The sequence below is a fragment of the Sus scrofa genome, chromosome 17, assembly GCF_000003025.6.
Source record: "Sus scrofa isolate TJ Tabasco breed Duroc chromosome 17, Sscrofa11.1, whole genome shotgun sequence".
In the NCBI taxonomy this organism is placed as follows: Eukaryota; Metazoa; Chordata; class Mammalia; order Artiodactyla; family Suidae; genus Sus; species Sus scrofa.
This window is the reverse complement of record NC_010459.5, coordinates 44165390-44188273: the sequence shown is the minus strand read 5'-3', so window position 1 is coordinate 44188273 and position 22884 is coordinate 44165390. Positions and strand designations below refer to the sequence as shown.

General features: G+C 43.1%; 1 protein-coding gene across 5 annotated transcripts in view; it reads left to right on the top strand.

Annotated features, from left to right (window-relative positions):
• Positions 1-22884, top strand: part of CHD6 (chromodomain helicase DNA binding protein 6) — a 217417-nt gene that overhangs the window by 77199 nt on the left and 117334 nt on the right. For 3 of the 5 annotated variants that reach the window (XM_021077870.1, XM_021077872.1, XM_021077868.1), the window contains exons 3-4: positions 7924-8444; positions 22001-22154. In XM_021077870.1, the coding sequence (XP_020933529.1) occupies positions 7924-8444; positions 22001-22154 (675 nt within the window). The remainder of the gene's footprint in view (positions 1-7923; positions 8445-22000; positions 22155-22884) is intronic. The other 2 variants (XM_021077871.1, XM_021077869.1) reach the window with 1 other exon arrangement.

The following is a 22884-nucleotide window of genomic DNA, read 5'->3' as shown; positions in this document are numbered from 1 at the left end:
TGCAGAAATTACAACGCCAAATCTGTTGGTCACTCTTCAGTCCTTAACTGACCTACTCCTCAGCGACACTTGACCGCTGTGATCATTCTGTCCTAAATGCTCTCATCCTCAGGTTTCTGTGAAGCCACACTTATCTTTTCCCTCCTATATCACTGATTTACTGCTCCTTTTTGTCCTCTCTGTACATTCTCAGGATCTCCTGGGGATCTTGAATTTTAGTTTTCCTCAGATAGGTCCTGTTTCCTCGTCTCTCTTTATCACTCCCCCTGGGCAGTCTAATTTATTCTTGTCGACATTCCCCTTGGAAATATCCAAGAGCTTTCTGGACCCCTCTGCCTGGCTCTACTTTAGATGCCTAAGGTTTCTACCTTAGATATTGGAAACTGAACTCTTCTCCTGGTGCTTAGGAGCTGTGACGAGGTGATGAGCTACATCAGCATCAGAATACGTGCTTTATCACCCAAAGCATGGGACTCAAGGATTGAATAGGCTGAATGCAGGACCCCCCCACCCCCCACCAAAAAAACCCCGCAGAGGACACAGACACACACACACACAGACACACACACACACACAGACACACACACACACACACACACACACACACACGCGCTTTCTCTCTTTGCTGACAGTGTTCCTGTCCCTTCTCAGATGAGTCTTGCTCACTCAGCACAATTCTTTTTGCCAAACAAATGAGTCCCAGTGCAGTTGCATTATAATAAATGCAAGGATATGTGGGGTTTCTGTCTTTAGTATATACCATAGTTAAGAAATATTCTTTCAGAAGAAAGAAAAGGTGTAGTTTCTGGTAGCCTAGTGGTTAAGGACTTGACATTGTCACTGCTGTGGCTCAGGTTGGATTCCTTGCCTGGGAACTTCTTTATGCCATGGGTGTGCCCCCCAAAAAAAGAGAGAAGGTGAAAAAACTAAGATAATTTTAACTGGAAAATAACCTTGCCACCTGAATGTCCACAGACCAAGTCATTCATAGTGATTACTCATTCATTCAACTCATTCAGAGCGATTACTTGTTTTACATTTTCATTTTGATTAACAAAGACAGGTCTCAAACTTGGATAAGCTTTTCTACTTTTTTGTGTTTAGCTGATTTCTTGATGTGAAGTATGTCTATAGTAGAACTCTTTCCCCTCCCTGCTGGAGAAGGTGGAAGGCTGTAGTGCAGGAGCTCACTGGGCTGCTCACTGCTGGCTTGAAATTGGAGGAAGCACTTCTGGGTGAAGGGTGTGCAATGCCTTTCCAGCCCTAGGGTAGTGTATACTCCTTGCCCTGCATCTAGTCAAATACAACTGGTGCCAGTGCCTCTCATATCTGCCTTTGATTCCCAAATCCTGATGAGCAGGACATACCTGGCAAGCAACTTTTCCTGTGCACTATTAAAGTCTGTAAATTTCTTCTATTACATCTATGTGAAAAGTTTTCTGTGACAAGTATTAGGAAAGTAATATTCTCATTACTGAAAATTTAGATGTCTATTTAATTAAAAAAATTAAAAAACACAAATTTGCACAGCTTCAAGTGATTAATAATATTTTGTTTATTTTCTTTTTCTTTTTCTTTTTTTTTGTCTTTTTGTTGTTGTTGTTGTTGCTGCTATTTCTTGGGCCGCTCGCGTGGCATATGGAGGTTCGCAGGCTAGGGGTTGAATCGGAGCTGCAGCCACCGGCCTACGCCAGAGCCACAGCAACATGGGATCCGAGCCGCGTCTGCAACCTACACCACAGCTCACGGCAACGCCGGATCGTTAACCCACTGAGCAAGGGCAGGGACCGAACCCGCAACCTCATGGTTCCTAGTCGGATTCGTTAACCACTGCGCCACGACGGGAACTCCTGTTTATTTTCTTTCATTCTTCCATACGCAGGTATTCGTTGTCATTTTTGTTTACATATACAATTTTGTAGACTTCTTTTTTCTCTCTTGCTCTCTCTTTTATTTTTTATTTATTTATTTATTTTGCTTTTTAAGGGCCGCACCCATGGCATATGGAGGTTCCCAGGCTAGGGGTCAAATTGGAGCTACAGCTGCCAGCCTACACCACAGCCACAGCAACGTAGGATCCACACTGAGTCTGTGACCAACACCACAGCTCACAGCAACACCAGATCATCAACCCACTGAACAAGGCCAGGGATCGAACCTGCATACTCATGGATACTAGTTGGATTCTATAGTTTCTGCTATACCATGATGGGAACTCCCTTTTTTCTCTTTTCATTTCATTTCATCCAATAACTGAGATTGAGTTTCACTGTAAGCCACAGAGATGGTGGGGAATACCTCAGAGTTATTGCCTTGTGAAGCTTGACCTCTAATCATGGGGAACAGGAAAAAACAAATGAATAATTTTGAGAAAGTTTTGAAGAAAAGAAGTGAAAGTTGCCCGCCGTCTAATCTCTCAGACATAATGATGTTTATTATCTGATATGTTTCCTAATTTTATTTTAAAAAGCTAATGTTGATATAACATTTTTAAACAAACAAAAATGGGATTAGCTCATAGGTTTTCTTTTTCTTCACTTTCCCTCAGGTTGGGACACTTTAAATGTCAGCTAAAACTTTGTGTAGTAATGGTTGTGTAGTATTATTCTGTGTAATGGATGTGACATTAATTTAAGCATTTTCCTAAAGATTGACAAATAGGATATTTTACAGGTTTTTTTTTTTTTTTTTTTCTTTTCTTTTTAAGGCGGCATCTGTGGCATGTGTAAATGCCCAGGCTAAGGGTCCAAGTGGAGCTACAGCTGCCGGTCTACACCACAGCCACAGCAAGGTGGGATCCCAGCCTCGTCTGCTACCTACACCATAGCTCCTGGCAACATCAGACCACCAACCCTGTGAACAAGGCCAGGGATCAGACCTGCATCCTCATGGATACTAGTCAGATTCGTTTTCCACTGAGCCACAGCAGGGACTCCAGATATTTTATAGTTTTTTTCTCTGTTAAGAAGAAATATGGGAAGATCCTGTGTGGCATGGTGGGTTAAGGATCCAGTGTTGCTATAGCTGTGGTGCAGGTTCCAGTTGTGGCTCGAGTTCAGTTCCTGGCCTGAGAACTTACACATGTTGCAGGTGTGGCCAAAACAAACCAAAAAACCCTCAAATCTGTATCTGATATTCTTATGCGTAAACCTGTGGAGTACCTAGATGTTTCCTTAGTTTATGTTCAGAAAGAAAAAGGCTCACTTTAAAAGTGTATCCCAGGAGTGCCTGTCGTGTCTCAGCAGAGACAATCCAACTAGTATCCATGAGGATGCAGGTTCAATCCCTGGCCTCGCTTAGTGGGTCAGTGATCTGCCATTGCCATGAGCTGTGGTGTAGGTCACAAACATGGGTCAGATCCTGTGCGTGGTGGCTGTGGCTGTGGCGCAGGCCTACAGCTGCAGCTCCAATTTGACCCCTGGCCTGGGAATTTCCATATGCTTTGGGTGTGGCCCTAAAAAAGCAAAAGAAAAAATGTATCCTAAATTTAAATTTTAGTATTATTGCTGTGCTTCCCTGCAAAAATACTTTTTGTTGTTGTTGTTTTTAGGGCCGCAGAAAGTTCCCAGATGGGGTCAAATTCGAGCTGCAGCTGCCAGCCTACGTCAGAGCCACAGCAACATGGGGTCCAAGCTGCATTGCAACCTATACCATAGCTCATGGTAACGCCCGACCTTTAACCCACCCAGTGGGGCCAGGGATTGAACCTGCATCCTCATGGACACTAGTCGGGTTCGTTTCCACTGAGCCACAACAGGAATTCCCAAAAAGACTTTTAAAAATTGACGTTCCTGTTAGCAACATATGAGATGACCCTTTTCAGTACATTCTTAAGTTGAATTTTTAAAAATTGAGATGTAATTCACATTCTGTAAAGTTAACTTTTTTTTTTAAACGGCCACACCTGCAGCATATGGAAGTTCCCAGGCTAGGTGTTGAATTGGAGTTTCAGCTGCAGGCCTAAGCCACAGCCACAGTAACACTGGATTGGAGCCGCATCTGCAACCTACACCGAAGCTTGCAGCAACACTGGATTCTTAACCCACTGAATGAGGCCAGGGGTTAAACTGCATCCTCAGTTAGACAATGTCGGGTCCTTAACCTGTTGCGCCCCAAGGGCAGCTCCACATCCACATTTGTAAAGCATGCCATTTAGTCATTTTAGTTTACTCACAAGCTTATGTAAAGATTACCTCTGTCTGATTCTAGAACATTTTTGTCACCCTCAAAAGGAGCCTTATGCCCATCTTCAGATATTATGTTTTTTCCTTCTTCAGCCCCTGACAACCACTACCCTACTTCTGTCTCTATGGATTTGCCTGTTTTTTGGCATTTCATATAAATGGAATTATACAATAAATGGTCTTTTGTGCCTGGCTTCTCTCACTTAGCATAATTTTTTCAACGTCTTTCCATTTTGTAGCTTTGATTTTCTTAAGTCTATTTTGACTTTTAAGTACTTGAGTGATTCTTAGGGGGATAATACAAGTTTGTCCTTGGACCTCTGTTTGGGAGTTGATGACCTAGGACGTGATCTTTCTGTTAGTTCCTAAATCCTTTACAACTGACCTGGAATCTGTTTATCTAGATTCAGATCTTTAAGTGTCTTTTCTATGAATATTGCAGATTGATAATTTCATTTTGTTGTATTTTATTTTATTTTTGTCTTTTTTTTAGGGCCACACCCATGGCATATGGAGGTTCCCAGGCTGAGGTCACATCGAAGCTGTAGCTGCTGGCCTACACCACAGCCACAGCAACGCCAGATCTGAGCCACATCTGCGACCTACACCAGAGCTCATGGCAGTGCTTGATCCTTAACCCACTGAGTGAGGCCAGGAATCAAACCTGCGTCCTCACAGATGCTAGTCAGATTCGTTTCCACTGAACCACGACGGGAACTTCTAGATTGATAATTTTCAATCACAGAAATGTGTTTTATTACTGACAGTGCCACTTATGAGTTAACATTGTTGCATGTCTCTGTTCTTCTGTTCTTGAATGCTTGTCTGAATTTAAATTGTCCATGTATTAATGTAAAATGTTGTGACCACGGTCCATCATCTGTAGATTATTTCTTTTAGGGCCATTTTCAAAGCATAATTTAATATTCTTCTTGGAAGAGGCTGAAACAAAGACTTTATTTAGACTCTTTGCCTTTTTCTTCAGTTGACCTTGAGACACATAGAAAAAAATATTTTTTGTCTTGTATTTTTAATCCTCTGCAGGTATCTTTTCCAAGCTCCTAACAATGTACCTTAAAAGTAAAAACATTTCTGGTGAATTATTGACTTCCTTGATTATAATTTTATATTTTTGGTTACTTGCCCCTTTTCAGCACTGTCTGAATGTGCTGAGTTTCTTGGGTTTCCCTTCTCCCTGGAAAAATATCTGGACAAATTGCTTTCTCTCTATAAACCCCTACATCTCTGAACAGGTTATTTTGTGTGTAAAATGAGAGGTTCTGTAAAATACATGAATACCATTTTCATGTATTTCATTGATTTAGACAACTATCTAGGATTCTTGAGAATTGAATTACTGGGACATCAGGGGGTTGTATGTTTAGCTTTATGAAGAGCTGCCTGACCTTTTCTGAAAGCCTTTGAGTGTGCCATCACATTTAGTGTTTCTAACCAAGTGTAATCATGCTGGTCTGGTGGCATGGTTCCCTGAGATGTCATAAAATGCTGCCGTAGCTCTGGGGCCAGAGGGTTCAGATCCGGGTTCCTCTGCTCACTAGTTATGTGGCCTTGGGCATGTCACTTAACATCCGTAATCTTCCATTTCTCCATATGCAGAACAGGCATCATTGCTCTAAGCTTGCAGGATTGTTGAAAAGGTTATAGCTGTCATGCAACATGCCTGGCATAATTCCCTGTACCTCCATTTGATGTGTTCCTCTAACTGTTAGCTGCTGTTATTGTATTGCCTAATGATTGACTCTCCAGTTACCAGCACCTACTTGAGTTACCTGCTCAGCTTTTTGGAGAGCCCTGTCCTTCAGAGCAAAGACTTGGACATGAGGTATAAGTTGAAGAGAGGGTCTTGCCTTCACCTACAGAGAGCTGCCCTGGTGGAATGAGGTCTTCAGTGTGTTGTCTTGTAAAACCTCTTTAATAAACAAACCTGTGTCTCTTGCTTTTTCAGGGTGTTCATTCTTGCATGCTAAGCAAAAAGTTGTTCTCTGAGGGCTAAGTATCCCTAGCACAGAGTTAAGTCCTGTCCCAAGGATGGTTATGTGCTCACGGGATCCGAGCTTTAGCTGGATACCTGTTAAGTACCAGTGGGTTTCTTGTTGCCCTTTCTTTTCTTTTATCTTTTTATTGTGGTAGAAAACGCATAATACAAAATTTACCACCTTAACCATTTTCTTGTATTTCATTGATTTAAATTTGTTTTAAGTTAACTTACCTCCTCTTTTTCCTAAGCCATCTCAGGTACTCAATCAGCAATGAGGTAGTCAAACTGATTTTTTTTCTCTTCCCCAAAGTAGTAAGTCCTGCCAGAATGACCAGTTCCCTCTGAATTTAGGCTTGTTCATGAGGCTGGACTTTATTTATGATTAAAAATCCCAATGAATCTTCCTTTTCTTCCATCTTTTTCCCCTGGGATTCTCAATGTTATGTTTGGGAGTATCTGACTGGGAAAGGGAACTGGGAAAAACAGAAGGGAACTACGCAGCTGAATTTTGCTTTCTCCGTCACTCCCAGGGCGGGCCAGGAAGTCTGAGCAGAGGTTGGGTAACCAGAACACCAGAGGGGAACCATACCACCTGGCCATTGTCTGTGCCCCTCAGCACATGCCAGGCCTCTTAGTAGAGGAGCAGGCTGCTGACAGATGGGGCTGATCCTATCTAAGCTATCATCCAAAAGTGATTGTACCATCTTCCTGGAAAGCCTGCTTGTCTCTGCTAGGCTCTCCTTAAATTATTTCTTTATTCCCTGAAACTAGTACCCACGTCATTATCAGGTTATTGGCAGCCTTAACTTGGTTATGAAGTGATTACTGTCCTTTGTGACACCAGACCTGAAAGTATAAGATACAACTTATGCTTCGGGGGGGATGTTTCCTTAAAAGTGGTCATACTGGGAGACTGTACCTTTACTTGATGGTGCTCTAAAACAGCTTTGAGATGTCCTTGTTAGGGTTGCCTTCAGCACCTGTGGTACTTTGTAAAAGCATCTGTCACAGGAAAGCGTCCTCCTGTATGTCAGTTGGTTTTTGCAAGTTAGTTGCTTTTTGCAAGGTTATCTGGTGCTGAATCTGGTACAAAGTTAGATGATCGTGTAGAAGAATCCTGTTTTTAGTTAAAAATAAAAGCGTTTTCTAATTGTCCAGATGTTCTTGTTAAAAATCAAACCAGCTGACTGTTGCTACTGCTTGATGATGTGTGAGAGTGAAGATTTGGGGAGATGAAGCAGCACATTGAGCCTGACCCTGCATCCTTATCACCCTGGTGACATCACCTTTATTCGTGAACAGACTGGAACAGTAATGTTTTTGTATCAGCATGAGAAATGCCATTCCGGGTCAGAACAGCGTGCCTAGGATTTGTGTCTGTTAGTGGCCTCTGAAAGTATTTTGTGGGGGACTGCTGTTGCCAGTTCTAGACATGGAGCTTTAAAAGATGTTTCATATTTCTGCACATGACATGGAAATCCTCCAGGTTTTTACATACAAATTTCCTGTATAACATACTCACAACCAGTTGGTCCGCAAGGGCCCTGCTCCACAAGGGCAAAGGCAAACATAAATAGTGTCCTTTTTGCCACCCTACGCCCATGGCCTCGCCCAGGAGGAAGAGCCACATTGCAGGTGCTCAGGAAATGTTGAACAAATCCGTGCATTCTAAGTTAATGTCATTGTTTGCGTGAAGCATGCAGCGGAAGAGTAACGTGCCTATCTCTCTCTCTTTTACAGTTGTCACATGTAAAAGTTCTGAGTCACTCCCCAATGTCTGATGCCTCTGTCACTTTTGACTACAAATCCCCCTCCCCGTGTGACCACAGCACTGATCAGGAGGAGAAAATCGAAGATGTGGCCAGTCACTGTCTGCCCCAGAAGGACCTGTACGCTGCTGCAGAGGATACTGAGGCCCTTTTCCCCAGGAAAACGACGTCCCATAACGGGTTGGAGGACAGTGGAGGAGGTGGCACTGGCGTGAAGAAGAAACGGAAGAAAAAGGATCCAGGAGAGCAAGAGGGGGCGGCAAAGGGAAGCAAGGACAGGGAGCCCAAGCCAAAGAGGAAGCGAGAACCTAGAGAGCCAAAGGAGCCCAGGAAGGCCAAGGAGCCCAGGAGGCCCAAGGAGCCCAAGGAGCCCAAGCAGAAGGACGGGATCAAGAAGGCACGGAAGCCCCGGGAGGCCTCGGGCCCCAAGGAGGCCAAAGAGAAGAGGAGCAGCACAGACTCTGCAGTCCGGACGAAGTCCAGGAAGGCCAGGTGCGTCCCTTTCTTCCCACCCCAAGCCTGGGGCTCTGCCTCCACAGGGTGGCTGGCCTTGGCCTTGCTCCAGCTCCTGAACGTCACTTCACCACTCTCAGCCAAGATAAACCACTTTGTCACCTGGTGTGAGAAAGATAGCCTTAATTAACACTGTGCCTGCAACTTGTTGTCATCCCCTTTGGATTAAGAGGAATTAAAGTGTTAGCTCACACAGGTTGTAAGGAGGAAAGGGATGTCACGGTTGTGATTGGGGAACAGCAGCAGTGTAGACTGTCAGAGGAGAAAGGTGCTCTGTCCTGGGGTCGGTGCTAGGGTTTGGGAGAGCCGAGAGCACGTGCAGAGTTCCAGACAGAAAAGGGCTGCCAGCTTCCCTAGGGTCCGCACTCTCTAGTGCAGCCCGTTCTTGGTCTGTTTCTCTCCTTTGGTGTCTAACCCGATGCCCAGCACATCAGCAAGTGCTCAGGAAATGGTGAGTCAGTGAGACCAGAGTGACTGGTAGAGAAAGCAGAGGGCACGGGGGCAGATGTACTGAGGGGTGATGTTGGGGGGCCTTGGCTAGAGAGCCTATCAGGATGCAAACCTACTCTTTATTCAGAGAATTCAGTATTTGTCTTTTGTATGCAAATGTAATGTTCTTCATTTTGTCTCTTTCTGAATTCTTCATGCAGAACATTGTATTTCAACTTTTTGAGGACATACGAAATATATATATATACATATGACCTCTATATATTTAAGAGGAATTTAAGGAATTTAAGTTTCTAAAATTTAAGTGCAGAGGCAGAGTATAGGCCAGGAGCACCCATAAAGATACAGAGATTGCTGGGTATGCTAACGAAACAGAGTAACAGGGCTGCAGACCTGTGCAGGGTCAGGCATAGAGGAAGTCAGTTTTAAAGAGTGAAAGCATTTTAGGGAGTTCCCTGGTGGCCCAGGAGTTAAGGGCTTGGCATTGTCGCTGCTGTTGTGTGGGTTTGATCCCTGGCCTGGGAACTTTCTGCATGCCACAGACGTGGCAAAAAAAAAAAAAAAAAAAGAAAGGAATAGGCAGGGTGAATTCTATGTCCTCCTTCAGGAAGGTAGAAGAAATAAATAATTTTTTAAAAAAAGAGAGAGCATTTTAGGTGGCGTGTGCCACAACTCCAAATTTATTTTATGGTTCAGTTCATTTTCAGAAGGACAGTTTGTTGGGACCAGATGGATAATTTTCTAATCCAAGTTAAAACTTTTTACCTTGGATTAGAGGTTTGGGTGAGATCCCAGGAATGTAGTTCACAGAGGGTGGACATAAAATAACCTCCCCAGAAGGTCAAGAGAAGTAGGTAAAATCCAGAGTTCTGACTAATGAGCAGCTCACGGGCTGTTTTTCAATGAAACCAGTGTACACACACTGATCTCTCTGAGCGAGCTGGTAGCAGAGTAGAGTTTCTTTCTTCCGCCAGCAGCTTTCAGCTCCAAATTACTTTGGAGAAGCTGAAGTGGTTCCTCAGGGAGCAGTTATGTGTGAAAAGGGAGAACTGAGCATGAAATGGTGGAGTGACTTATTTCAGTTATTACAGGAAAAAAAGAAGGAACCTCAAGAATGGTGTTTTAGGAGTTCCTGTCATGGCTCAGTGGTAATGTACCTGACTAGTATCCAAGAGGACGCGGGTTCATTCGATCCCTGGCCTTGCTCAGTGGGTTAAGGATCCGGCATTCCTGTGAGCTGTGTAGGTCGAAGACACAGCTCGGATCCTGCATTGCTGTGGTGGTGGTTTAGGCTGGCAGCTGTAGCTCCAATGCAACCCCTGGCCTTGGAACTTCCATAAGCCACGGGTGCAGCCCTAAAAAGTGGCCAAAAATAAATAAATAAATACATAAAGAATGGTGTTTTAGAATGAGTGCAGTTGGGGAGGGTCTGACAGCTCTAATAAGAAGTTTCTGTGTGTATAGAAGGCAGTAAAAAGTCATAGGTATGTGGACTTACTTTAGCCACGGGTCTCTGATGCTTACAATTTCATCAACTTCTTGAAGGAATTCATATTTACTTTGGGATATGAAACAAGACGATGGGTATACAGACATTGCAGTAGATTCCATCTGGAGGCACTGAGGAGGCAGTTCACCAAACAAGGTAGCAATGTTAAGGGAATGGACTGTGATCTAAATAGGCTGTGTGAAATAGAAGTGAGTTGGAAAAGTGCTTCTAAGTCCGTTAAACTTAGATAGGAGACGTCAGAACTTGCTGAGGTTTACAAATCCAGGAGACACCCTCTGAAAGAATACTGACAGATGGGACCTGCTATCTCTTTGGAAATATGGATACAAGACTTTCAACTTACCTTGATTTGGGGGGTCTGTAAGATTGACTTGTTAACATCATGGGATTTTTCTGTGTAGCCCAGAGGGAGTTCTGGACTGGTGAGCCTTTCATTTCTTACCTTTACATGTTCATAAAATTGCTCTGGCTCCTTTAATTTGTAATTTCAGTGGTCAGCAGAAGGAGTTCTAGTTCTGAAAGGACATTAATTGATTAAAAAATATGTTGGTAATTAGATCTTGTTTTTTGTGCGCCTTGATTTACTTCTTGCAGATTGGCTTAAGTACATGTTTTGATTTGTGCCTTTATCGATTAGCTTCTGGATAACACTTCATGGTTACAGATGACTCTTGGGATGCTTGGATTATTGGAGGAGCTTCACAGCTGATTTAAAGGCTCCTGGTCTTTTCCTGCCTCAGTCCATCTTGCCAGCTCTGCCACCTGGCTAATCTTTGTGAAGCCCTGTTCTTATCTTATTGATGTTTGTAGCTGGTGGTAGTCAGTCACATCCACTCTTCCTCTCTCTCCATCCCAGATCAGCTGGGAAGTAGCCATCAGAGACAGGATGCAGTTTCTAGCTTTATTACTGATAGATTGGATTGAAAGAACTTTGGCTGGCTTGTGGCCAGAATTGGGCCTCCTGTTACTCCATCAGTTGAGCTTATCCACCAGAACTGCAGGCATGACTCTGAAGCAGAGAGAGGACTCTGGGCCCTGGACGCTTCATTCCTTTTCCCAGTCTCACAGTCCTGTAGGTCCCCAGTCAGAGAAGTGAGAGGTGGTTTTAAAAAAGGAGGGGGGGCAAAAATACATTCCTATCAGTGTTCCGTCCTTGGGAGTAGGGAAACCTGAAGAAAAATGGGGGCCAGGAAAATGGGATTCCTTCTAATGCTTCATACTGCTTTGACATTTCTGATTGTTCCTGCTGCTCCAGGACAAAATCCAGACTTCTTTTTCTGTTGGCCTTCTTTTTCCCTGGCCTCACTCAGTGGGTTAAGGATCTGACATTGCCATGAGCTGTGGTATAGGTCGCAGACGCGGCTCAGATCCTTCATTGCTGTGGCTGTGGCATAGACCGGCAGCAACAGCTCCGAACGGACCCCTAGCCTGGGAACCTCCATATGCCGCGGGTGTGGCCCTAAAAAGACAAAAAAGACAAAAAAAAAAAAAAACAAAAACCTGAAACACACAAATAACTCTTACTGTTAAATAACAGGTAGTTTTAATTAAATATTTTATTTTTATAAAATTAAATTAATGAAATCTTCAAGGTAACTTGTTCAAGGCACTAAGCCAATGAGCAGCACTATCAGGATCTGACTCCAGGCTCACCTGACTGTAAAACCCAGTTTTTCTTCCCACAGCTTAATACTTCTTTATACCTTGTTGGGGAAGGTCAGGAATGAAAAACGGTGGGGTAGATTCCAATGTCAGAGAAATTGGCATTTTATTTTTAGGAAACAGCCTCTCTTCTAAAGAATTTCAGTTTATATACTCCGTAGTATCTTCACAGGGACTAAGTCCGCCCCAACTTTTTCTTATGCCGTTGCTCTTTGCGTTTGAGACAGCAGATAGCTAATTGAACACAATTTCCCCTTCTAAGCATGTGACAGAGTCTAGCAACTTTTCCTTTTCAAGGATGATATTAATAGTGACAAATAGTTGCTTACTGCTTAGGGGATAAAAATTCAAAACACCCAATTAGGAGAAGGCCTTTAAAAAAAAAAAAAAAAAAAAGCTACCCTCTCTTCCTTTCCCTCCAGACTGTCTTGGACTATGAGTTTATTTTTTTATTTTTTTTTGTCTTTTTATGGCCACTCCCATGGCATATGGAGGTTCCCAGGGTAGGGGTCTAATCTGAGCTGTATCTGCTGGCGTACACCACAGCCATAGCAACACAGGATCTGAGCCGTGCCTGCAACCTACACCATAGCTCATGGCTGTGCCAGATCCTTAACCCACTGAGCTAGGCTAGGGATCAAACCTGCATCCTCATGGAGCCACAACGGGAACTCTAGGAGTGTGAGTTCATTAGTTCACTCCTTTATTATATAAAACTTAAGCAAGAAGACTTCTCTAGGAACCCAAGTTAGGCTGTCATTTCCCTGACTCTGAAATTTAAATTTTACTTAGCATAGTTTATTTGCTTTAATTGTTTTTTAATTGTAGTACTTTTTCCCAACGAGGACGGGGCCGCTGGCAATAAGACATGCACAGATGTGCAGACATGTACAGACCTTTACATACGTGGACACCTGCAGTGCACGTAGCTACAGCGAGGGTTTCAGAGAGGTCGGCAGGTGCCAGATATGGAGGGTCATGTAATGCTGATAAGGACTTTGGGGAAATGCTTTGGTGTTAGAAAGGCACTGGGTAAGTTCCTCAGGGAGCCCAACCTTTTACCAGTTGAGAAAGAAAGTTCAGATGCTTCTCTGTGCTTGTGAATTTTGTATTTCTTTCTTGAACTAGCCTTCGGTAGAAGTCAGCTTCATGGCATTAAAGCATGGCTTGGTGAGCAGGAAAGACGAGCCATTCCAGGTGTATGAGGCCATCAGGTGCCCTTACTCCATATCCAGGGAGCATCTGAGGGGTGGGTTAATGGCCTTTTGGGTTGCCTTTTCTCAAACTGGGCGCTAAGCATTTTGACTGAGCTGGAGCTGGACCCTGACTCAAGGCAGTGTCTTGAGTGTTGGTGTTCATGTTGTTGTTGAGGGCAGAGCATAAGTTTTAGAATTTCCACACATACCAGAACAGTTTATATTTGCTCTCAAACGGGAAGAAATTAATTAGCATGCTAGCCCAAGTCGAGGGCTGACTGCCTGGATCTCTGCTTCTTGAACTTGGCTGTGTCTGAGGAATTACCTGGACAGCGTGTTAGAGAAGTTGAGCCCCTGACCATCCCCAGAGAGAAGGATTTATTAGGTCCAGGGTGGAGCCCAGGGAACTGTAGTCCAAAAGCTGGCCAAATAGAGTATAGCTGATTTCTAGACTTTCCTTGAGAAATAGGTGAGAGATCACTGGGAAAATGGAGCATATTTACGTTTTTATAGTCAGAATCTGCTAGGTATGAAGAACCCAAAAGAGGAAAAGAAATGAATTGTAAGGTTAGCCCCAGTTTCTGTGCTGCAGCTTTTTACCCCCATTTGTTTGGGTTTGTCACCTCAGAGCAGATTTTTCTCCTGAATCTAATAAGCTTGGTAATATCCTGGGAGAAGGTTTTACATTTTCTGATGTTTTTTCTTTCATGGTAGCTTCTAGAAAGTTAAGCTCCAGGGTGTTCCTATCGTGGCTGAGTGGTTAACGAATCTAAGAACCATGAGGTTGCGGGTTCGATCCCTGGCCTTGCTCAGTGGGTTAAGGATCCGGCGTTGCCGTGAGCTATGGTGTAGGTCACAGACGCGGCTCGGATCCTGCATTGCTGTGGCTCTGGCATAGGCTGGCGGGTACAGCTCCGATTCATCCCCTAGCCTGGGAACCTCCATATGCCATGGACGCAGCCCAAGAAATGGCAAAAAGACAAAAAAAAAAAAAAAAAAAAAAAAAAAAAGAAAGTAAGAAAGAAAAGAAAAAAGTTAAGCTCCAGACCTTCTGATTATATAACTGTTTGTGCTGTGAGTCACCTGATTACTGTGATGCAGGAGGGATAATAAAAGGCAACCAGCTCAGCTCTGCGTCAGTGTTTGGAGGTCAGTTGCCTGCCTTTGTTTAGGGTGCAGATCTTTATTGAGGCTGGGTTTAGGCTCAGGAGTGTCCATTGACCGAATTATTTCTGCTTGGAGACTTGCTTTTACATTCTGATCATTTATTAGAAGAAAGAAGATGAATATAAAGACACTCATGAGTTCTGAGTAGAGACCCTCTGCTTGGGACCCACCTGGGCTTTATGTTAAGTAGGGAGGAAATCTAAGTGATAACGTCAAAGACCCACCTCTGAAGCTTTGGACTAAGTCTCTTGTCCTATATTTCTAAGAGCTCCTGGAGGGCTTACTCTAATTCACAGGGCTTTCTAAATTTGGGGCTCATGGATCGTGGACCTTAACTTAACCTGTAAGGAAGTAGTTAAACAGCAATGCTTGATGAACATCTGCTCATTTATTTGTCTGGTTCGTAGTTACTGCTTCCCATGTGCCTTGCTTTGTTATGAGTACTTCTGTTGGCAGTGGGATAATGGAGGTAGGAAGGTGTCACCTAAGGCTCATCCATGAGCCTTGTCACTTAGGGACTTTCACAAGTTAGACAAGCAGCCTTGCAGGTGTTCCAAAAACAGGGAAAAATAAAAACAAATGAAAGGACTTAGTAAAACTGTATGCAAAATAGCTGAAAGAATTTAGAGGATTCACAGTATTTCAGTTCTAATCAAGGGAGTCCCTTGAAAGAGGTGAGTGTTAAGGCAGTTATTAAAAGAATTAATAGATGAGAAAAGACTTAAAGCAAAAAGATATTTAAATAAATGTTCTTTGGGGGATTTCCAGTTTTAAGATGTCGATAGAGCATACCTTTATTCTTCTTCCCCAGGTCTTTAATGAAATGGCAGGGCAAATAGAAGGGAATACCTTCTTTTTGTTGGTTCCTTTTGTCTTTTCAGGGCCGCACCCGCGGCATATGAAGGTTCCCAAGCTAGGAGTCTAATTGGAGCCGTAGCTGCCGGCCTATGGCACAGCCACAGCAACACGGGATCCTAGCCACGTCTGCGACCTATACCACAGCTCACGCAACGCCGGTTCCTTAACCCACCAAGCAAGGCCAGGGATCAAACCCGCAACCTCATGGTTCCTACTCAGATTCGTTTTCGCTGCGCCACGATGGGAACTCTTTTTTTTAAGGGCTGCATGTGTGGTATATGGAAGTTCCCAGGCTAAGTGTCGAATTGAAGCTGTAGTTGCTGGCCTACACCACAGCAAAACCAGATCTGAGCTGAATCTGCAACCTACACCACAGCTCAGGGCAATGCCCTATCCTTAACCCACCGAGCAAGGCCAGAGATCAAACCTATATCCTTATGGATACTAGCTGGGTTTGTTACTGTGAGCCACAACAGGAACTCCCAATACATTCTTTAAAGATGAGAAGTGTTATGAGTTTCTGGATGAGGGAGGCCTGTGATGTCATACTCATGGACAGGTACTGTGGAGGGAGTCCCAGCCCAGAGCACATGCAGGAGCTTCCTCCTCACAGTGGCCCAGGCCACCCTGGGGAAGGGTTGGGGAGGCAGGCCAGAAGTGGAGGTGGCTCTCCTAGGGGTTGTTTGCAGAGTGGCTGCATGGTTTGTCAGCTCCAGGCTAAAGTGAGGCAGTTACTCTAAAGATTTTGAGAAGTTTGCTCTGGGGGAGGGTCTAGGCTCCAAGTGGAGACTGAACATCCACAAGAAGGGGGCATAGGAGCCCAAGCTTCTCTGCCTTTCCCTGCCCCTACCCCTAATACGGGGAGAGAGGGGTAGCCACTTGGGTATGCAGAGTCCCAGGCCAGGCCTCCCATTCAGGGGTGAGGCTTGTTGGAGAAAGAGCCTCACTAGCCACGTTTATTATCAACCTCATTCATTTTAAATAGGAGTAGTTCACCAAAGATCCCAAGACCATAGTGGAAAAGCAGCAAGGAAGTAGGAAGAAGAGGAATGAGCAGGATAACTGTCTTCAGAAGAAACGATTCAAGGGAAAGAACTTGTAAAGATTTTAAGTTAGTGTCCTCAGATTCAAGATGATAGATACTGTGTCTGCAAAAGAAGAATGGGTTATCATGAAAAAAGAATAATCAGAAAACAAGAAAGAACTAACGAAAATTTAAAATGTGATTACCTAGACTAAAGGAATTCATCAAAAAAATTGAGTAGAGAAAGGAATGGGGTGATATATAAGATCTAAATTCATCAATTTTCATATCAAGATGAGAGTAACTATTGCTTAATTTTGGTAAAGAATGAACTAGTTGCATGAACATTTTTGGAGTTAGGGATATATCAATCAAAAGCAGATCTCTTCAGGAGTTCCTTTTGAGGTTCAGTGGGTTACAAACCCAACTAGTTAGTATTCATGAGGATGCAGGTTCAATCCCTGGCCTTGCTCAGTGAGTTAAGGATCTGGTGTTGCTGCAAGCTGTGGCATAGGTCACAGATGCAGCTGGGATCTGGCATTGCTGTGGCTATGGTGTAGGCTGGCAGCTGCAGCTGCAGTTTGACCGCTAGCCTGGGAACCTCCATATGCCACAAATCTGGCCTTAAAGAAAAAAAAAAGCAAATCTCTCCAGAAAGTGGGATTTGGTGCAAGTAAGGATGGATGGCTTGAATGTTTCATTTGAAGCCCTTCTACATTAAGAAATGTATTTTCATTTGCTTTTTATCACTTTTACTAGATCTGTTAAAACTCCCCTTTTTCATCTTTTTAAAATTCTTATGTATATTTTGATTTTTGATTGATTGATTGATTGATTGTCTTTTTGTCTTTTTAGGGCTGCACCTGCAGCATATGGAGGCTCCCAGGCTAGGGGTCTAATCGGAGCCACAGCCGCTGGCCTACGCCACAGCCACAGCAACTTGGGATCTGAGCCACATCTTTGACCTACACCATGGCTCACAGCAACACTGGATCCTTAACCCACTGAGCACGGCCAGGGATCAAACCCACAACCTCATGGTTCCTAGTCGGATTCATTTCTGTTGTGCTACAACGGGAACTTCTTAAATTTTTTTAATTCAGTGAATTTTTTTTAGAGTTTTCAGCCATCATCAGAACCTAATTTTAGGAGTTCCTGCTGTGTTGCAACAGGATTGGGGTCATTTTAGGAGCCCTGGGATTTCAGGTTCAATCTCCGGCCTGGCACAGTGGGTTAAGGATCTGGCATTGCCATAGCTGTGGCTTAGGTCACAGCTGCAGCTCAGATCTGATCCCTGGCCTGGAAACTCCATATGCCATGTGGTGGCCAAAACAAATAAAAAGAGAGAACCTAATTTTAGAACATCTAAAACCCCCAGTCCTTCCCTCCCTGCAACCTGTCTCCTTTGGTAATCATAAGTTTTTCAAAGTATGTGAGTCTGTTTCTCTTCTGCAAATAAGTTCATTTGTATCCATTTTTTAGATTCCACATGTAAGTGATAGCATATGATGTCTGTGTCTCACTGTCTGATTAACTTTACTTAGCATGATAATTTCTAGGTCCATCCATGTTGCTGCAAATGCCATTATTTCATTATTTTTTATGGCTGAGTAATACTCCATTGTATATATATACCACAACTTCTTAATCTACTCCTCTGTTGATGGAGGAGTTGCTTCCATGCCACAGTGAACATGGGGGGGCATGTATCTTTGCAAGTCATGATTTTCTCCAGATTGATGCCCAGTGTGTAATGGTTTTGTTTGATTTTTATTTTTTATTTACTAGGATAATACCATAAACTTGTATAATCTTTGTTTTGATGTTGCTAGTGAGATGATTAAAGGGACTGAAGATAGGGAGATAGGATTCACATTTTGCCAACATCTGCACCAAAACCATTAGTTTTGGGTGTTTTTCATTGTTTTCTTTTAATCACTATCTTTAAACATCTATCTCCAACTCAGTTCTCTGTGCTGAACTAATACGGGCATCAAGTAAAAGTTGGATTAACTGTGCAGATGAACTCTCTGAAGTAACGTCCATGTTTTCAGTATTGTACTTTGGGGAAGAGGATTGAATCCTGTGGCAAGGCCTGGATTGGAAGCCTTTCTGAAGTGTTGTTCCCCAAGTGGCTGGTGGTTCCCGGGCTGGGCTCCCTTGATGCGTGAATGTCTGTGAAGGTGGTAATTGGCATCAGGAGTCATTTTAAATCATTCTGAATTTGGGGATTACGCCAACACACTGTGGCAGTAATTGATTGTTTCCTGCTAAGACTTTGATGGACATTTTATAAGGTTTAATTTTAAAATGAAAAGATAAGTTATTTTGAAATAATTCAGTTTGTTCAGTAGGTAAAAGATTTCAATACCTGGAATCCATGAGGGCAAAGTAATAAAAGACTCATAATAGTACCATGCTGTGACGGGGACTTTTCTCCTCACACGCAAAGCAAGCTCTGAGTAACTAACTCTCCATTCTAGCAGAGGCAGCTGGCAATAGAGCTGGGAGAAAAGTTTGAGAAAGTCTTTCAGTTTAGTACCTTAGTACTGTAAGTTCCTATGTAAAAAGCAAAAAAGTTACCTACTTTCGTAATACAAACTTCGGAAAGTAAAGATGTATAAACTCTTGGCTGAGGAAGTTGTGTAGAAGACAAGGGGAGAGAGCGCTTTGGGGCTGAGGCCTCTTGTTGGTTATACCTGACAGTTTTCCTGCATGGATGGTATGTATGTATGGTTTATATGTTGGAAGAGTCCTGCATGTCCTAAATACGTCTTAGATGCTTTCTTTAAAGTGGATATATGGATGTATGTTTTATTATAAAAGCAAGTTGTGTTTTGTTACTAAAAACAGGTACTTTGAGCCTCTAAAATCTCGTTTCTTTTGGGTTTGGTTTTTTTTTTTTTTCTGACCTGTACATTAGTTTGTTCTAACTCTGAAAGCTGGAAGAGCAAAAATTATAAAGATAAGACTGCTTTGATCCAGCCTCAAGTGCCATTAAATGGTGAGCATGTTAGGCATTTGTGTTATTTAGAACTCTCTTGGTTACAAGTGTCATAAACCCAACTTGAATTAAGTTAAAAACAACAGCAACAAATGGATTCACTTGTTTAAGGAATCAGAACCAGGAGCTACAGTTGAGGATTCCACAGAGGTCTGTCTCACAGCCTTCCTGTGCCTCTTTGGGCATCCGGTCCAACCTTGACACCTGCTTTCATTCTCAGGGTTGAGCTGTGCCTGCCTGCAACTGTAGGTTCATAGCCTAGCGGCTTTATGACCTAGAAGGAAAACAATTCACTTTCCCACCCACTTCTGCCAGAAATCAGTCTTTTTTTTTTTTTTTTTTTTTTTTTTTTTTTTGCTTTTTAGGGCCACACTCTCAGCATGTGGAGATTCCTGGCTAGGGGTCCAGTTGGAGCTACAGCTGCCAGCCTACGCCACTAGCAATGCCAGATCTGAGCTGTGTCTGTGACCTATACCACAGCTCATGGCAACACCAGATCCTTAACCCACTGTGTGAGGTCAGGGATCAAACCTGCAACTTCATGGTTCCTAGTCAGATTCATTTCCGCTGCACCATGGTGAGAACTCCCAGTGTTTTATTTATTTATTTATTTATGTATTTATGTATTTATTTACTCTAAGGAAGGAGTCCCAAGTTGACTTCTCTGGGCCAGTGTGTCCATCCCTGGACCAATCTCAGTGGTAAAAAGACTAGAATACTGTAGCGCAGCCTGACCTTCTGCTGACTCTCATGGCTTGAAGGATCATGGTATTGGTTATCAGCAAAAAGACGCTGAACACACACAGTATTCACTTCAGTTATGGAATAGATATATATCAGAATAATTTATATTTATGTGTATTTATGTTTTTTTCCTCAACCTTTGAAAATGAGTCACAAATATGCCTTTTTTTATCCCTAAATGTTCCACTGTGTCTTTCCTAAGAGCAAGGCCATTTACTTATATAACCACTGTCTCGTTACTGCTTTTGCTTGTGTGCAACTAACAAGCAGTCTGTGGAGAGATACTTTAAGATCAGACAAATATCCTGTTCCCCTTCAAATTGTTCTCTCCCTAGATTTAGCATTCCTTAATGATTCTGGACTGTACCTATCTTTGCTGCAGTGGTTACAGAATGACTTCCAACTCTACCACTTCCTCTGTATTTCCTGTTTGGATTCTGTAGCAAGCACAAGCTTTCCCTTCTCCCTCGTTTATTCATTATTTATCTGTAATCTATCGTTGGTATGGATTCCTCTTGTTTTCCGTGGCTTATAATTCGTTACTGAGCTTAATTACTTTGGTGCTCAGATGGCCCCAGTTTTGACCAATGAGAGTTCTTCATTCTGATGCCTGTGCCTTTTCGACATGCTGCCTTCATTTTGTTGAGCACTCCCTTTACCTTCTGATGTAACAAGGTGTTTCAGGCTGAGCTTATAACTTCCCCATCTTGGAATCAGCTGTTTTTATAAGGAACTTCAGTATTAGAAACCAAAATCTGAGTGTGTGTGTGTGCACATTGCGAATGTAGCATCTTTGCTTTTCGGCTCATTCAGTTGTCAAAACGAGGGGGCAAGTATAAAATAGTCATCCATTCAGCAAATGTTTATCATGCGACTGCAGAGGATCCCAGGTACTGTGTAATTTCCTGCGTGGTGTCACTTTTAATGACTAACTTTGGTGAGAGGTCAGAGTTTGACTACCTTAAGCAAAGAACCGTTGAGGTACTTAGGAGTGTAGAAAAGAGATTTTATTAGCTAGGAGGGCCAGAAAGGGCTTACTAAAGGAGATGTTGCCATCTCAGCAGGGCTTGCAGGGCGGACGAATTTGCCCATTTCCACCTCTCTTAGGAGGCATCCATCTATTGCCATGGCTGCGGCTCTAGGTGGTCTGTGGGAATTTTATCCTTGTAACCTCCTCAAGGGCTGGGGCAGTGTTGTTTTCATTTTTGAAGTCCTGGTCCTCACTCCAAATCTTATACATAGACCATACTCAGTGGAGGAAGATGATGGATTAGGGAGATGGCTCTTCCCAGGAGATTGGAATTGGATGATTCTGAGTATCTGTGAAGCAATTCAACTTCCTAGAGAAGACATTTAGATGAAACTGAGGTTTTTGGAGATGTCCATATTATTTTATTTTACTTTAATCATATCTATAGTAGTTATGATAGTATAAAAAAAAGTGAATTCTAGATCAACTCATATAGATAGTTCTTCCCGTATTTATGGGAAAAAACTTTTTTTGGCCTTTCCCTCTTTTCAGTTGTCAGAATCAACTTTTTAATGATTTTTTTTTCCATTATAGCTGGTTTACAGTGTTCTGTCAATTTTTTGTCATACAGCAAGGTGACCCAGTCACACATACATATATACATTCCTTTTTCTCACATTATCCTGCTCCATCATAAGTGACTAGATATAGTTCCCAGTGCTATACATCTCATTGCTTATCCATTCCAAAGGCAATAGTTTGCATCTATTAACCCCAGATTCCCAATCCATCCCGCACCCTCCCCCTCTGGGAACAAACTCTTCTGGATTTTCCATTAAAACCTGTCCTGGTCCATGAATTGCAGGATGTGCTCTCCTAAATTAAATCACATGAGGAATCTTAGTTTTAAAAACTGCCCAACAGTTTTAATTCTGAATTTCTCCTTGTAGCAAGGAGCAAGGACCAACCCCTGTGGAGAAAAAGAAGAAAGGAAAAAGGAAAAGTGAAACCACAGTGGAGAGTTTAGAGCTGGATCAGGGCCTGCCGAACCCATCCCTGCGGAGTCCTGAGGAATCCACTGAGTCTGCAGACAGCCAGGTACAGGTGTGCCCGGGACCCCTGGGGGGCATTAGGGCTGCAGGGCGGGGTCTTGCCGACACTGATCCTGTTGCTCCTCTCTCGTGTCTGTAGCCTGCATCCCCTGCACACAGACCTGGGCTGGGCTGTCACTGTGTTAGTGGGTGAGCACCAAAAGACCATAGGCATTTTCTCTAGCATCCTGATCCTTATGCTAAAACATCCTCGGTGTTTTCGTCCTCCTTGGAAAGTAACATGATATTAGGCCACAGAGAGAGTGAATGTGGAAAGTGGAATTGTGAACCAGGCTAGGTAAGGCTCAGAGGTCCTGTTTTGCCATGTAGGTACTGTATTTAGGGCTCAGAGTACCGGGCCAGTCTGCACAAGAACGTTTTCATAATCCCAGATACTGGAAAAGCTAGGGATGTGTTCATCATGCCAAAACAATAAGGAAATTTTGTCCAAACTTGGAAACAAGGAGTTGCCCACCTAAGTGAGATGTCTAAAAGCACACCAAAGTGTGCTCATGACGTTAGTAGGAATCTTCTGAGTTGAGGCAACCTCTCTTGGACTTGACTTCTAATATTGAAAGTGCTCTTTCCTCTGATATCCACAGCAGTTTATCTGGGCTGAGCTATTGCAAGGGGACCCTTTAGAATAAGACCCAGTAACTGCGTATTAAGACTCATCTGGACCCTCGTAGATGTCTAGGTGAACTTCATTGTAGTAATAAGTAGTATTGTTGGGGGTGTCAGAG